The sequence below is a fragment of the Xenia sp. Carnegie-2017 genome, unplaced genomic scaffold (genome assembly GCF_021976095.1).
Source record: "Xenia sp. Carnegie-2017 unplaced genomic scaffold, XeniaSp_v1 HiC_scaffold_4, whole genome shotgun sequence".
Classification (NCBI taxonomy): Eukaryota; Metazoa; Cnidaria; class Anthozoa; order Malacalcyonacea; family Xeniidae; genus Xenia; species Xenia sp. Carnegie-2017.
Genome location: NW_025813504.1, coordinates 335,890 through 354,371, shown reverse-complemented (window position 1 = coordinate 354,371; position 18,482 = coordinate 335,890). Strand labels below are relative to the sequence as shown.

Sequence of the window (18,482 nt, the reverse complement as noted above, 5' to 3'; positions counted from 1 at the left end):
TTTCTTTAGTTTTGTGCTGCAAACGTTTTGTGCAATAACCTACGAGCTCTTGTTCTCCAGAGCATAATGGTATTGCAGAGCGTTGGACTAAGACAATCACGGCATTGAATCGATCAGTGATAACGATGTCTTGGCTGCTATATAAACAGACAGAAACGCAATAAATTTCACTTAAAGTTCACATATTCTGGTGTTATATATATAGTTCAAGAAGATTGACGATGGCAATGTTCATTTTCTACTGGGAATGTTGATCTGCGATTACTTTAAGAAAATTTTCAACCAATTTGGGATGGAGAAATGCAAACGCATGTACACTTGTCGAACCGTCTAAGAAAATCTTAGATTTCTCAGACGATGAAAAGATTTAGTAAAAGTCTCTTTTGCTAAATCTCCCTCGGTTTACAGGACTTTTAATGACAAATATCCCTGCGTTTACTTACAATAAAGTTGCTTCTTATTTTCATCTCAAATAATTTACCAATGTACTATATAATATCACAAGGATTGGCATTATGATTGAATGTGGACAATACCATTGAATGAAAGTAATATCCGATCAACTTCGAAGGATCTTCCGTTTTGTCTCTCGAGTAACATTTCACTTCCCGAAATTAAGATTAGGCTTTTTGAAAAAAATGAATACATTACCATTTAATGTATTGAATAATATACCAAAAAACCGAGCCTATACTATTATGTTATTCGTACGTATTCGAATCTTGTGTGCGATGAATTACTTTCAGCTCACTTCCACATGTTTGATTATTTTCATCCCTTATCCCTAAATGTAATACTTTTACATAATTTTTAGAATTGCACTTGAAAGAATGGAAGTATTTTGATCAATCAATAAAACACAAAGAGATGTTCTTAAAATTAATTAAGTATGGACGCGACCCAGATACCAAGGTTACATGTGTGAACGACGTACGTGTAATTTTCTCGGACGAGTTTTGCATTGGCAAAGGAAATAATGAAACCCGTGTTTATCTTGGACTGAAAAAGGATGGTTATGGAAAAGCAGTAAAACGAGTACGTCGAGATAACTGTAACAAAGAAGCAGAGAACGAAATGAAAATTTTGAATGAAATCAAAGCTAAGAAGTTGAGTTATGTTGTAAATTGTTACTACTTAGAAGAAGATACCGGAACTGAATATGTCTATTTGATACTTGACCTATGTGAAGAATCGCTGGAGAGTTTTGTAAAATCTTCTACTTTGGAGAATCTTCAAAATTCTCTTCCCGAAATTCTCAAGCAAATTTTAAAAGGATTAGCTGATCTTCATGGCGAACCAAATCCTATTCTTCATCGTGATTTAAAACCATCTAATGTTCTTCGAGATGCACAAGGACAATATCTGATAGCTGACTTTGGTATTAGTCAAATATTGAAAAACGGCCTTAAGACACATGTAAGCGATGCTACTAAGGGAACTCAGTATTGGATTGCTCCTGAATCGTACGTTGTTGATGAAGAGTCATTTGATAAAGCACGATACAAACAAGAATCTGATGTAATGGTGAGTGTAAAAATACAACCATTTGCAAATTACTTCCAAATTTTTTAGAACTCTATTGTTGACACTGTTATGTTTTTGTATATTTTAGAATGCAGGAATGGTGGCTTATTATGTTGCAACGAAAGGGAAACATCCTTTTGGACCTCGAGAAGATAGACTGAAAAACTTGCTAGATGGAAACCCTGTTGGATTGATGGAAATCCTTGATGTTGTACTTAAAGATCTTCTTTCGTGGATGCTACAACATTTACCAGAAGACAGGCCATCTGCCAATGAGGCGTTAAAACACCCTTATCTACAACCAGACGAAGAGAAATTTAACATGCTGTGTGATATGGGGAACCAACCGGAAATGAAACAATCACAAAGTCAGAGTTCTCCAAATTCAGATGTTGTTGCGCAATTGTATGCTCCCATTGAATGGATGACGCGTATCGATGATGAAGTCTTGAAAGATTTCAAAGCCTTTAAAAAGAATGGCAAAGAGATAACTCTGACTTACGAGCCTACATGGGCAAGGTGTTTAAGATTCATAAGAAACGTGAATGAGCATTGGAACGATAAACCTCGTACACATCTGATGCGTTATGTCAAGGAAGGCAACTATGTAAATTATTTCTTGCAACGTTTTCCTGAACTGCCTCTTCTGGTGCACAAAATCCTAAGGTCGACTGACTGGAAAACAAGAGCCGATCTTCATAAACATTTTACAGCTCAGTCATAACAACAATTTTTTATGTTGAACGAAGTAGCTAAATTAGGATTCCATGACACTATGCAATGTCCCAATTTAGTTGTTATTTTCACTAAAAAGTTTTTTTCGTTTGATAATATTCAATATACATGTTTTAAGTACTCTATAAATGCTTTCCAAGATGAGAGCATTTTCTTTTTTATGTGATTTTTGATTCTAATATATTGTCATAGGCTCCAGCAAGAGGGACGACTGCCAATAATATATTTCACATACTGAGGTTTCTGTAAACGTAACTTGAAAGTTTCAGTTGAATAAAATATTGCGTTATACATTGTATGTGACATTTTGGAGGTGTTACACTTCTCCTCACACACAAAAAAATAAAATCCTGCTAGTACCACTGTATGTTGCGTCTAATGGAGAGCCAAAAATTTGAAACGTTTTTGACTAAATTAATATCTTTTTATACAAGTGTTTTCGTCTCTATCTCAAACCACTTTAATCTCATATATTTGCATACATTGATTACCGTGATGTTCATTTTATGTAATATTTTGTAAGCATTTAAATAAACAACAATATTTCTCAATTTTTTAATTTTAATGACAGACATGTTTCGACTTCACTACAAGCCATCTTAGTCACAGATTTAAGATAAAAATATGATTGCCGCGGAGAAGTGTGGCAATCACCTTCCCCCTACTTTTTTCAATATCTCTTAATTTATAAACTGTAAAAGCATAAAAATCCGCCCCAGGGAAATACTTTCATTTGATACGTATGCATGCTTAACAGTATTTCGTGTCTCACCTTTGTTCCACCTTCAATTTTTTAGTTAACGTTAGATTGATCAAATATAGCGCGTTCAGATTAGTTGCCGGACTACGATATCCTGGTTCTGGCAAAACTAAAGAATGGTACTCGTTAAATGTTAGGTTGAATATACGTGAAATATTTCATGATGTATAATCTATTCATTTGCCAGGGTTACTTCTGTTTATCTTATTTATCCCTCTGTATTTAACTCTATGTCTTTAACCTTATATTTTTTTATACTTTTTGCCACAGCGATAAAAAAGAAAATAATGGCCTTGGCATTATTTAAATCGATTGCTTGATTTATCATTTGTATCTGAACTTCTTTTACATTATTTCTTCAAAATTTTGTTATGTGTGAATATTTATAAGAATTGGTTGGTTAACTGACAGTTTTTGAGCCACTGGCCATTAAGGCATTAACCGTGTGATAAAACTCAGCTAAAATTGCTGGTATTGGTTGAGCGGTGAGAAAATAAGGACAAAAGTATTGAAAATTGTTGATAAATAGCTGGGTAGTATAAGAAAATACATATAATAAATGTATGAATAGTTAAATAAAAACATAAATTAATTATGAAATTTAAACGATGAAAGCAGGCAAATCATGCAGTCACTGATGTCGAAACTAACTATCGCTTTGGCAAACACGATGTGCAGTCTACGACATCGTGAAAATGGAGCAAAAATAATTCATTTATACAAATGACGTCACAAAAAAATCTATAAATTTGTTTGCGAATAACCATTTAGCTAGCGACTTTTAGCTGTGTATAATTTAAATGCATGCTTATTTACAGCAAAGAATAATGTCAAAAAATAAAGCATTCATACTTGCTTTTCAGTTATGCCTGCACATGTTTTCTACTCATAAAAAAACCCACAGATAGTGCAAAGTATAGCTGCTTTAGTAGGATAAGAATAGGACAAAATTTCAAAATAGGAGCAAGAGTTAGGTCTTGGTCATTGTTAAGTCACATATTCATTTATCCATGTCTTTGAAACAGATAACATATATTGTCGCAGTAAACATTTACATAATTAAGAACAAATTTGTTTATATCAATGGTATTTTTTAGCTCAAGAATCTCCATCAATTAATTTTCTTTGTTGTTTTAAATCGATTACACAAGAAAACAGTCAATAAGACATTAAAAATTTTGTATTGCGTTAAAGACGATAGCAAATGAGCGCCTAGAATCTACGTAGAAATAGATGAAACAAAAAATTTCCCTGTTCGCTTGTAACAAATAACAGTCGAAGTTAATTCACAGATACTCTTTCAACGCTTCTAAAAGAACCACTACCTTTCTTGTGATTAATCCAAAGTTGGGATTGGAAAGTTCCACTGAAGGAAATTTGGAAATAATAATCAAGAGCTCAAACAAATATTTGCCGTATCACGAGAAGAGATGGGGATACGGCCGTCACAACCAGCAGCTATGCAGTCCTTGGAAGAGGGAAATTGTAATATGAAAAATGGCGATTACGAAAGGGTAATTAAACACTACCAAGAATGTTTGGAAGTTACAAACGAAATTTGCGTCAAAATAATGGCGTTCTTTGGTCTTGGTAACGCTTATTCTCTCTCTGATGAATGGCAGCAAGGATTAAACTGTTTTAATGATTGTTTGAATCTTTCTTCTAAAGTGGAAAGTAAGTATTTTCAGCATCAAGTATATCTTGGCCTGGGGAGTATTCATTCTACCTCTAACAGACTGAAGTACGGCATAAAGAAAAATGAAATGGATTGTCTCTGCCATATTGCATTGGGAGGATTGAATAAGTTGCTTGGAAATTATGAAAAATCTCTGGAGCATTACAAAAAAGGATTTAATCTTCTTGAATGTCAACACCAACAGGAAATGCAAAAAGAAAATCAACTAGGAAACCAACAGGTACAACAACAACAACAAGAACAAAATAAACGTCGACTGCGACAACAAAAAAAAGTTGGTGGTGTTAACGTTAGTGAAGATTTCGTTGACCATTACTTAAAGAACTTGTCAATTGTTACTTTTGATGGAATTGTAAGTGAAGTGTTAGCTTTTTATTGGGAATTAGCTGAATTGTTTGATAAACTTGAAGATTGGAGTGAAGCAACTTATATTTATGAAACTTATTTGGAGATTGTTACCAATGGCGAGGATATGGAGAAACAAAAAAATGCCATGCAGCGTTTAATGCAAATATACGAAAAGGAAGGGCGTCATTACTTAAAGGATTCAATATAACTTAAATTACAAGACCTTGATAGGAAAAAGGTAAGTGAATCAGATGAATTCAACTTAAAAGATAAATTTTACTATAAGTCAACATTTATTATAAGTTTAAGGTTGAAAAACCAAGGAAGAATCACTGCGGGATTTTGTACTCTCAGAAGCAAATTCTTTGACATATCTTCAAAAATCTCTTCCCGAAATTCTCAGACAAATTTTAAAAGGATTAGCTGATCTTCACAGCGAGCCACGTCCTATTTTTCATCGAGATTTAAAATCTTCGAATGTTCTACGAGACGCACAAGGTAAATTTTTAATAGCCGACTTTGGTATTAGTCGAATATTGAAGGATGGCCGTACGACATATTCAAGCATTGCAAAATGTGGCACTGAGTATTGGATTGCTCCTGAATCATATGTGAAGGGTCAGTCGGTAGACAAAGCTCGTTTCAAAAAACAGTCAGATGTAATGGTAGGTGCAAAAGGGCAACTTTTGCAAACTAAATTGAGTTTGATTTTCGACACTTCTTATAAGCTGCTTCATTTTCATTGACTTTAGAATGCTGGAATGGTGGGCTTACTATGTCGCAACAAAAGGGGAACATCCTTTTGGACCTCGAGAGTATAGACTGAAAAACTTGTTTGATGGAAACCCTGTTGGCTTAAAAGAAATCGACGATGTTCAACTTAAAGATCTACTTTCATGGATGCTACAGCATGAGCCTAAACTTAGACCATCGGCCATCGAGGAGTTAGAACACCCTTACCTACAATCCGATGAAAAGAACTTTGATATGTTGTGTGATGTATCAAACCAACCAGGGATAGAGATACCGTATTTAGGTCATCCTCTCAATTCAGATGTGCATGAGCAGTTAAATGGTCTAAAAAATTGGATGGACCGTCTTGAGCCCGAAGTCTAGTAATTTCAATAAAAGTCAATACGACTCCACATGGTTGGGTTGCTTAAAATTTTTGCAAAACGTTCACCAGAATTGGCATGAGAATCCACTCATACATATCAAGGAAGGTAAGAATGAAGAGTATTTCTTGAGAGTTTTCCCAGAACTTCCTTTGCTGGTGCATGGAATCACAAGGTTTAATGATTGGAAAACAAGATCTGATCTTGAAGATCATTTTAAAAGTAAGTTATAACCACTGAAATGATTCTATTATTTTCAATGATGGATTTAATTGGCAACTATATCACAACAAAATTCATCACGACTACAAAACTCTCAAGAAATAATTGACAACTATAAAGAGTATTTCGTGAGAGTTTTCCCAGAGCTTCCCCTTTTGGTCACAAAATAAAAGTTATACAAAGGGGCCACTCAAGTGTGCACGGCGTTCTCACGGCCGCCATTATTCCAGCAAGACTACTAGGGCTTTTCACTTGTTCCCAACCACTGCAATTTCATTACGTCAATTCTTTACAATGAAATCGAAAATGTTTCAATATAAGAAGGAACGTCGTGTCATTTTAATGGTTGGGAACAAGTGAAAAGCCATAAATATCTTGCTAGAATAATGACTGCCGAAATGCGCGGCACAACGTGCGCGAGGACAAAAACATCAAAGGCTCTGACACGAGTGACCCGTCAGTATATTCCATAATCTGTGTTTTGGTGCACAGAATCATAAGGTTAAGAGAATGGAAATCAAGACCTGATCTTGAAGAACAGTTTGCGAGTAAGTTTCAGTCAAAGAAATAATTCTTCAGTATGAACGAGATCGATAAATGAATGTTGCCTTTTTCTCTGATAACATTCCAACATAGCAGTTTGTTTTTTCCGCCTGTTTGCAAGGTGATTTAAACGTCAGTTTTTTGTCGGGAATCGTATAAATATACTTTTTCTCTGTTAATTTTTCCTGTTTAAGTCTTATAATTATATTTTATGTTGTAGAAATATATTAAACTGTTTTAGAAAAGTTAGCTATTTTATTATTTCTCATTGAAAAAGTCGGTCAAGTGAAAACTCTTGTTAAGACTTTATTATCTTGAATAGGTAAATGAATCACGAACAAATTCATGCTGTATTATTTACAAAGGATCGATCTTAAGCTAATTCCTTTAATTCTAATCCACTCCTTTGATTGATCGTCACTTTTTGTTATGATGTGTTTTTATTTTCATACATATTCTTCATTCATAAGGTTGATAAGGTTGTCGATGTAAATATTTTTCCAATTGAGTTTCAGTCATCTCTGGAAAGGATTTACGACGTCGTTTTCAAAATTTTTCATTGAGCACTTTTGTTTCTGCTGAGACAATGATACAAATTGCTGTTGCGTGCATTTTTCAGCTGTTCAACAGTTTTGCACTCTGATATTTGAAGTTCAAGTTTGATCTAAAAAAGTATAAAATCCAAAAAAACTATTCATTAAAGAACATCGGTTTACCCTGTCGTAACGAATATATTTAAGATGGCCGATAAAAAAAAGGAAAGCTTTATTAAAAAAATAAGATAGAAAACATATTGCTACTTTAACAAAGAAGAAGTTGTGAATGACTCTAAATTTGAACAAGCTCTCAAAAACTGTGCTCCAACAATTGATCTCTCGAAAGATTTTGAACGCGACATTGGTTTTTCCAGTGACTCACACAACCACTGTCGAATAAATAAGCTGTATGAAAAAAGGCCAGGAAGATTTTGGGTTTGTCCAGGAAGAACAAGCACGTGGTGGGATAAATTTGTATCGGAAATTATGAATTACTCGCCATGGAAAATATCTTTAAGGGCGCAAGATGTCACGAAAACTGCGGGCACTTTATGGATAAGCATGTGCAGTTAATTATTTAACACATTTTTAATTCGGTAATAACTTTTAATTTCGAAAACGCATTAGTGTGGACAGATGCAGATGACACAAAATATCTGTCAATGTTGCAAAAAGTTTCACAAAATAACTTTTAAACTCGTAGAAATTTGATTTTAGTAAACACTTAACTATTTCCGAGCTTTAAATAACGTAAATTACTACTTTTTGTGCGTTTGCTGATTGTTTTAAGAAATGATTGAGTCATTTAAGCCTTTATGCTTTTTAATTTGTGGAATGATTTTCATGAGTCATTACTTTAGTTTTACTCACTCTTTACTCGACGCTTGAATATTAACATGTTCGCCAACGCATGATAACCGACATTGCTGAAGTGCGATAGTTTTTCTGATTTGTTTGTTATTAAATGTATACATCCACATAATTTGTAACATCTTAAATTGCCTGTGATTTTAGTTTTGGAAAAAAGTGCACCATTATCGTGATAAAGTTAAGCTTTTTAAAGGGAGGGGGGCAAATTTCCCGTGAGATCGGGCTTTCGAAAGGGCTGTAGTATCCAGACATAAATTAACTGCATGACTTAACTGAGGTATTTAGGCAGAACTCATTCGTAACTTGTTCGTTAAGGTCTGTTTGAACTAGCTGCCTTACGTTACATCTGAGTTTGATGTATGATCATGTAAAATGTTAGAGTTTGATATTTTCCTCGAGAGTTTTTAGTTGTTTTTTTTAGTCGATGAAAAGCAAAATTGACAAGAGTCTATCACTAGAAAATCACGGTTCATCATGCATCACTATTTCTAAATACGTTTTTTAAATAAAATAAAATCGCCTAAAAGCAAAGCACCTCTCTTCCATGTACGTATTACATGGTAATTTATCCGTCATCATATTTCATTTATAACTGTTTGAGATTCTTTTACATTTTATTGACTTGTTTTCTTTGACGATGAAGACGAAAATCTCTATGATCATCAAGTGAAGATTAGTCAGGTAAAGTCGGTGAGTCTTTAGTGGACTGGGAACTAGTAAGATGAATGTTATTTTTTTTAAATGGAAACATCGTCATTAATAATGTCTAGCAATAATATAAATAAAATTAATAAAAATATTTACGATATGAACTCACATGAAAATAGTTTTATAACCATCAAAGTTAGTTAAGTAAACGAGAAATATATTATTATAGGTTTAGTATATGTAGATATCACAATGAATCACAGTTTGTTTATCATCAACGCTTCAATGTGAGTAGATATGAGATATATGATGGATATATATGGGTTAATGTTTTTTATAGATCAAATTTCCTCTCTAGGCTCTTGTTGGTTTGATAGTTTACACCGATCATTTATGCAGTTTAGGAACTTGTGTTTGATTGCTGTGGATGGCTGACGTTTGTGGCTGTTCAAAAGACATCAGGCCATGGCAAAATAATAAGTTTTATTATCGACTGAAGAAAGTAACTGGGGACAAGTAAGATGAATGTTTTGAATTTTTTTTAAATGGAAACATCTTTATTAAATGTTAGCAAAAATATAAATATTTACAAAATGAACTTAAATGAAAATAGTTTTATGCAGGTATTGGTTAATGGTTATAGATAAAATTGCCCCTTCAGGCTCGTTTGTTGGTTTTGTGCATATTAGCTTGTAATTATTCAAGTACGTAATTTATAATTAAATTTGAATGAGATATAGTGAGATAAGTTGCAGTATGACATTAAATGAAAGCTTGAACAAGGGCTACAAAGTGAAGGCTTATTTTTATTTGTGGTATCACCTGACATGATTAACGCAATTATACTAAGATAAAATGAAAAATGCCATGACATTAAATAGTCCAGTAAAAGAATGTCCAAGGTTAGACAAAAATGATGTCATGGGTAATTGTGGGATATATTTCTGGAAAAACATTGGAGAAGTGTTTTAGGATTTGTTTGTGATTATTTCTTTGAAGCTCAAGGAAAAGTGAATGAATTTATGTGTAAATTGTTGGTGATTGATATGAAGGTATCAAGCACTTGTGATATGTTGAAAATGAAGACTTATTTAAGTGAGAAATTTTAAGCATTTATTATGTACTATTCTTTTGTTGACAAGTAATTATATCTAACTTTATTAAAGCAAGTATTTGCTTATTTAATTTCAGGCCCATTCTCCTGAAGACATTCCTCTGTTGTGAAAAAATACATGGGAAAAACTTCGCCCTTGCTGGCCAGAGTCGGCTAAAGATCATATTTTCACGTAAAGGTGCACCTGATTTTTGTATTATTGAAAAGAGAATTCCTTACATAAGATCACCTAAAGCTATTTCTTACTAATAGTTTTCATTAACACATTATTTTGTTATGCAATCAAAAAACACCTCTACTATCTGCAAATGGGCTCAAAAGTATATAATTGTTGGATTCCATTATTATTATGCTAAATTCATGTATTTTCATAATTTGGACACAGTCACTGAATGAAAATGTATCTGCAATGAGTATTTTTAATGTTTGTTTACAATTACTCATTACTGTCTATCTAGTTTGCACTAATATTGAGCTGTACAATTTTCTGGGAGTGGTCTCACTGGTCTGTTTGCTACATTGAAGGTGAGTTATTTTATTTGTCCAAGAAATTAGGCTATGCAAAACAAGAGAGTGGCAGATATCATGTCTGTGATGACACTCTATGCACTGCCTTTTTATCATATTTCTTATTTACAAAAAGTTCAAACCTTTTTTTAATCCCCCACAAATAATAACAATTCTGTTGTTAGTATCAGGAGTTCAAAGTATTATGACAAAACAAGTTGTCAATCAATGAATTCAATGTTTCAAAATAGTAATATTGTTTAAACAGAATTTAAATATCAGGTCTTGAAGCATAGATAAATGAGATCAAACATAACTCATATGTCATTGCAATTGCCGGATGGTCTCATCACAATTGCGAACTGTTAAATTTATGCATACTAGAAAATTCTCATCCTGTGTTTAAGTAACTGCAACTCCACTTGTTTCAATCTTTTTGCGTCTCCTGTTTTACAGGCTTCCCACATGTACGCAAGCGTACCTATTTTTGTTAATGCATTTTGTCAAATTCACAGAATGTCCGAAGTTTTTTCATGAGCAGTTGCAAGGTCAACAAAATGGTGACAGAAACGATAAAGTAAGGATTTTTTTTTGCTGCCCAAGCCATCATCCAGTATGATATAAAAAAAATTCCAGTTGAATAATTTAAGAAACAGTCCATTCATAAACAATTTGTGTTTTGCTATAGGTAGATTTACGCAAGATTTATTGGAATTAATGTTTATTTGTAATAACTGTTTATTTGTAGAAGATACTTTTTTCAAACACATTTCAACTTAAAGATTGTGAGCATACTGAAATGCAGTCATTTACGAAGTCTCCTTAGAGAAATCTCCATAAAGCATGTTTTTCAGCTATGATCTTTTGAATTTGAAATGCTACATTGTAAAAGAAATATTTATTTCTCTCAAGGTCATGAGCTGCAGAAGAAGGCATTCGTGCTGTCAGACGGAAGCAAAAACGGTGAAGAAGTGGAGGTTGTTGAAACTTTTAAAGGTGAGAGAATTTTTACAAACATAGTTGTGACATGTTTTTTACTGGATAAAAACTACACGTTGCTATTCTAGATTGCATTTGTGAATTCTTTCCATACCCTAATAACCATTTTAAGAACATTTCAGGCGTCAGGCGTTTGATTCAATCGTCAATAGTTTGTATTGGGTTTTTCTATAAGATAGAAAGTCAGTCTCTTGGCGATTAAATCGAACTTCCAATGCCTAAATGAAAAACTCTTAACATTTTGTTATTACCTTTATACAAAACAAAACACTTCATAAATTCAATTTAGTTTTTTTGAGCGTAACAGTCTTTAATTCCATGTACAAATCCCCAATTTCTGTTTTTAACACATATCTTTCAGTCTCTTTTTAGTTACAGTTAACAAAAAATAATTTTGAACATTTACCAGGAAAAATTCGATTAGAATGATAATAGGAACGTAAAAATTCTCGGTATCGCTAGTATTGAATGAACAAAGATCTTTTTCTTGTTATTTTAAATATTTGCATCTTAAATAGTTATGCAATTAAGTGTGTCATTGACACGCGTAATATCATTTACCATTTGAACATTTACCAGGAAAAATTCGATTAGAATGATAATTGGAAAATAAAAATAGACAAATTCTCGGTATCGCTTGTATCGAATGAACAAAGAACTTTTTCTTGTTATTTTAAATATTTGCATCTTAAATAGTTATGCAATGAAGTGTGTCATTGACACGCGTAATATCACATTTTTCAATGAATTCTTGCATTTTAAATAAACGGGCTATTCTAAATTCTAATACTGTATATCTTACATGCCAATACCCTTAAGGTTTTTTTCTTCTCATTGGGTGTTGCATGGTAGCGCCTTGTTTGATTCCGTTGCCCAAATTTAGAATCTCCTGTGTTTTTTTTTAATTTAGTCGACTGCAATTAAGGCTAATAATCACGGAAAGGTGCTTTGTTGACGTACGGCGTTGAAGGTTATGATGTTATATGTAATTTAAACGCCTTAATGATTGAATATTAAAACTGTGCAAGAATTCTATTTTAATCTTTTCATTTCAACGAGTGAGAAAGACGAAGATTTGATAAATATGTATTTATGATTGTAGAATTTCCTAAGTTCGATGTATTCACCTTGGATAATACAGAATTTATAGAGTTGCCTTCAACGAATGAAAAGTTACTTCATGGATGACGGTAAGTTATATACAATCAAATTTATGCGAGACCCTCGTAAATTGTGTGTAAGCTATACATACAAAAATATGGATATATTTTCCAACCTTTTATCGTAGAACATACATACACTTTATTGATCTTTTTATCTTGATAATCGTCGTCTAGAGATTTTATGTCTTTATGCACCAACTATAGATATCTTTAAGGTTTTTTCTGAATCGAATTTTATTGACTAAAATACTGTCACACGTTTGGTGACTTTTCAATTGACAGAACGTTACGAGTCTAAAGGTGAAGGAACGGAATATTAACCCGACTATGAAAGTAAGTTATACTATCAAATTTTTGTATAAGGCACTTATAAATTGTATCTGCCATACGTAGTGATATACTTTCTAACATTCAACATATACTCCTTGATTATGCTTTTCCTTGTTATCTCGTCATCTCAGGATATTTTACGTCTCCTTGCGCCCAATTTTTTTAAGCATTTTCGATTCAAAATCCCTTCATAAGATTGTTTGTGTAAGATAATAATAATATCCATAATAACTAAAAAAATAGTTTAAGAAGCATTTGTGCAAACTGGACGATTTTCCAAAGCTATAGTTTACAAAGTTTAGGTGTTGAACAACACAAAATAAGTCAGTTTTAAGTTAATGTCGTCATCAAAAAAGAGCTTTTGACAATTCAAATAAACCTTTGGCATACAAGTTTCAGGCACCGCGGAGGATCGATAATTGGGGGCTCATATTCATATATTCATGTTGTAATCCTTAGAAAACAATGGATTTCAAAAGACTTAAGCCTGCATATATGAATATATGAATATTAGCCCCCAATTATCGATCCTCCGCAGTGCCTGTTTATTATATGTTCCTTGTCATTTTGAGCAAAAACGCGACAAAGTGTTGGATGTGAATAGATCAAAATATTATATCATTCTGATTACAAATTGTATTACAATGCGAAATAATATTGATCAATTTTTTTGTGAATCTCAGCAGAAATAGATCCGTCCGCCATTTTTTCTGTTCCGTTCAGTGGTTTTATTTGTTTGAATATTGTTTCCTGAAATAAATTTAGAGGAGTTTGTAAAGATGGGTTCTGGCGGCCCCCATATGCCTTCTGGTAGTGGTGTCTCCCCTTAATCATTCGTTGGGTATTCCCCCCTTGCTGTACCCCAGCCACAACGCCAATAGTTCGTGTTTCATAGATATACATAGGATCGATACATAGGCGTAGGAACAGATTTCAATTTGGGGGTGGGGTTAAAGTCGACGAGTATAGTATATACTCCACCCTTATGTTTTGAAGCTTTAGGGAGTCTAGTACAAACATTGAAAATGGAGAAAGTCATGAAACCTTTATAATTAAGTTGTACTTCATTACAATACACAAAGTCCAAGTATTGTTCAAGAATCAATTCATTGCACAAAACGAACGAATTTAACTAATAACCTAAACGATTGGTCGTACTATTTGCAAGCTAGGAATTCTATTTCAATGTCAGACTAAGATGTTTTCACTCTCTGAAGAGTTAAAAATGGACCTTTGTTGTATGCATTAAATAGGTACAAAGAAAATTATGGGCTTTACTACACATACAAGGACGTACGTTTTCATAATGTCGCTTATCTTGCTAATTCAAGTGATATACATAATTCACATTTGATCTTAGCATAAATTTTGTTTGTTTGCGGTCTTTACTAAATTTGACAGTATTGATATTGTTTTCCTTCTTAAGTCAATTTCTACTTCTCTCTTGAACCTTCTGTAGTCTGTGTGATGGGTACATAACATAAAACCCCTATATGCACCTATCACAAGCAAGTATTTATTGAAGATGGCATCATGAGATGTTGAAACATGTTTATTTTAAAAAACTTGTCGTATTAATTACCGTTATCACTTCGCTTGATTTCCTTTTCTACAAACATTTTCAATGTTTCAATTCAAGCATCGTCTTCTTAAATTCGATGCGAAGGATGGAAAAGAGTCTGCTTAAGGAGGCATGTACAGTAAAACTTTTACTAAAATTATGAGAGAAAATACTTTGGATGAAATTGATAATGGTGCAAACAAGGGTGAAGTTTAATATAACGTAAAAACAGACAAAGTTCATATTTTAGGCTTAAAAGATCATGGCTCTGTTGAAGAGAGTAATGTTGACAATAGAAACAGGTTACAAATGTCTCATGATACCCTTCATATTGCTGGTGTATCAGCGAATGAAACTCGTGAAACTAAAGAGAGTCGTGTGGACGACGTGATTCGTGTTTCCCACGAGAATCGTGGATCTAACGTGGGACGAGTTGCTAATGAGTATCGTGTTGTTGAAGAATGGAAGTCTTCTTTAGAGTTTCATGAAAACTGAAAGAAGGAAGTCTATTGCTCCACTACGTACAGAGAGGTTACAGCCAATCAACTTCTCTTCCAAGGAGACAGCCGCAATGACGTCACGTAGTATGGCGTCACATGACAACCGTTCAAGAAACATGATGCCCAGTGATTCAGTGAGAAATTATACCAACATGGGTTACAGTCAATATGGCGATGATGTGTCTAGTGTTGATCATCAACAACCTGTTGTTGTTGTGAGAACATTTGATCATCCAGGAAAGTCGTACTATTGTAGGTCAGCAATTCTATTACAGGTCAGTTGTACTACCACGGGGCACTTAAACTATTATAGGTCAGTCATACTACCACAGGGCACTTAAACTATTACAGATAAGTTGTACTACCACAGACCAGTTAAACTATTACAGCTCGGTTGCAGTACAAGTCACTGACTCGAATTCAACTGCACACGCAATCCTACTCTGTTATTTATTCACCTCCAATGGCTTACTATGCTTAATTTTATCAAACACACACGTTGTCTTTCAGGGATGTATTGATATCGCCAATTGGGGGGGCTCTTATTCATATATGCATGTTATAGATCCGTGGATAACAATGCATTTCAAAAGATATCAATTCAGCATAAGATGAATATATGAATAAGAGCCCCTCCATCTAGCGATAGCAATACATCCCTGTTGGCTTTTCCTTTGGTTTTTAAAGTTTCTAAAATTACCATTGCTCTTTGTAGACAAAGGAGATCATTGCCAAGAAATCACTCAAGACTGAACTACAAAAAATCTTTTCAATCTTCGACGACTCGCAGACGAAAACCCTTTACCATCTGCCTGGACAATAAACCTTCGAAATTCTCCGTCAAGACATGAAAATTATGAAGATGTTCACTCTTATTACTTACCACCTAGAAGAAAAGCCAAATATCAAGGCTCAACTCGTACACGAGATTACAGGAATCACGAAATGAAAGTTCGTGAAGCTAAAAGTCATGGCTCTGGTAATAGTAAAAGATACATAGTTGAAAACCGTCCAAAACTATCCCATGCTAAAAATGCTAAAACCTCGACTTATTACAAGACCTCTGTTCGATCGCAACTCAGCTCACATTCGGATGCATCAGAAGTAGATTATGAATCGTCCCCTGTTTTTAAAGACCAAATTAAAAATGAAAATTTTCAAGCGAATTATTCCGACAAAAAGTGGGAAGAGAAATCACATGACCCAGAAATCATGTCCATTGTCAGTGGTAGTGAATTTTCTGAATTCTTACCCACTCCTCCACGGCCAAGTGACAGCCATTCAGATATCTCTACGGATGGATATTCCCGTGGTAGTTATAAATCATTTAAAAACAAACTTGAAAAAAACGTTAAAGAAAACAGGGAGGTTGTTGTTGAAGACAGAAGTCAATCAGATCAAGAAAAACATAATGAATCATTTGAAGAAACTTTGGAGGTATTTATATGTAAAATAAAGTAAATGTATTTGATTTTTGTTTGTTTATCCTTGCACTGCTATGGGTCTATTCTATTTACTGTTTCAAGAAACTGCATATCATTGTTTTATATTGTCTACAGTCATACAACATTTTCTATTTTTTGTAAACAGCGCTTACGAAATGGTGAGACGCGTGAGAGGAATGGAAACGAAAGTAGAAAAAACGTCGGTTCATTTAATAAAGAGACGAGCAGTTCATCGTGGACTCATAATGACAGCGGTTTTGGAAAGAAACATCATGTGCCAATAAATGGTGTGCAAGTCCTACCACACGAACCAGTTTTCATCAAGTTTGAAAGTAGCGATCGGGAGAATGAAAATTGAAGTTGAATGTTTTATTAACAAGCTTTTTTAGACTTATAAATGGTTCACTTTATGGAGGTGAATTTACGTTTGATATATGATTTGAGATAATTGACTATTTATTTTTATCATTCTCTAACATACTTTATCTTTACATTTGAAGTCATGTACAAATGCTTGCCTGTAGGACATTTAAATTAAATATCGTCTAAATGAATCAATTTCCCCCCTCCCCCCCTAGAAATCATAAACATTGTTTGGAGAAAAAATGTTGTTCCTGCTGTTGTTTTGAAATTCCTGCATTTTTAAAATAATATATGTGTATGACGACGTAAAAAAAAACACATTATTTTAATGGTTTTAATCAGACGGAAAACAGTAGAGAAGTTAAAGTTGTTGAAATACTAGTCGGAGATTGGTGAATTATTCATGTAAGTTTTTTATACTTTCTTATAGGGTGTTCTTTACACGAGTAAAGACTGCTTCTCTTCGAAAATACTAGTTTGAAATTGTAAATTCTTTCAGTAAATTGTTTCATTGAATGCTTTATAAAAATTACATTACGTCAAACATTGAAGACAATCGTCAAGAGTGTGTTTAACCTCTACAAGTTCTATGATCATGTTTTTAAAGAAGGAAAGATTTTCTACACATCAAGGAAAAAAATTACTGCCCTTGAATTAGTGAGGCGATAACTATACAGACTATAACAATTCCACAAGATTGAATGGTTATTTTGCTGCGTTTTAAATTACAACTAAACTTTCATACATACAGAATCTTGACAGGGTTATGTTATAAGTTTTCATGATTCTTTAGCTTTTCTAGTGTGTATATTTTCTTATGTTCGTGACAATTTTATGAACTACGTGGCGGAAATAGATACGCAGGCAAATTGTATTATGAAAAGTATAGTTGTCGAGAAAACTGGTCTTGGATTTATCTCATTCAAACTTGTGGTTTACCATTTACATATAAACCCATTTTGCATTGATACTTTAAATATAGTCGTTTATGAACATTTTATGAATAGATTATTGAAGAAACGGTTACTTGCTTGTCTTCGATTATCAGATCGTAGACGGAGAGATCTCGAAATAAGATCTTATTTTGAGATCAGTGATCGTACAACTGAAAATGTCAGAATATCTTATGTCAGATACTTCTGGAAATCGGGAATTACCTGGATTTTTCAGCATTAGAATCAATATATTGCTTCATGTTTGCATTCCATTCATTGCAACTATATTAAGAAGGGGCATTGTTCTCAGTCTTTTTTATATGTTTTAAATAGTCTTCCTATAGTCTTGGTGAACTTTTAGTGCACCACAACTTTAGCAAATATTCAAGAATATCGACGAACGATGTCATATACTTTAATGCTTGAAATGTAAAAGTAATCAAAGTTACCGGTTTATTAACGATGCACCATACTGAACAAACACAAAAGGGAAAATTAAAGACCGATGAGAATATTAAAATGACTTGTTCTCTCGCAGTCGGATCAATATGCCATATGAATACGATAT

General features: G+C 33.4%; 1 protein-coding gene across 2 annotated transcripts in view; it reads left to right on the top strand.

Annotated features, from left to right (window-relative positions):
- Positions 1-18,482, top strand: part of LOC124455575 — a 156,514-nt gene that overhangs the window by 71,657 nt on the left and 66,375 nt on the right. The window contains exons 14-15 of one of the 2 annotated variants that reach the window (XM_047006211.1): positions 815-1,524; positions 1,613-2,550. In XM_047006211.1, coding sequence (XP_046862167.1) covers positions 815-1,524; positions 1,613-2,248 — 1,346 coding nt within the window. In that variant the 3' untranslated portion in view covers positions 2,249-2,550. Of the gene's footprint in view, positions 1-814; positions 1,525-1,612; positions 2,551-18,482 lie in introns of those variants that run through there. The other variant, XM_047006210.1, reaches the window with a different exon arrangement.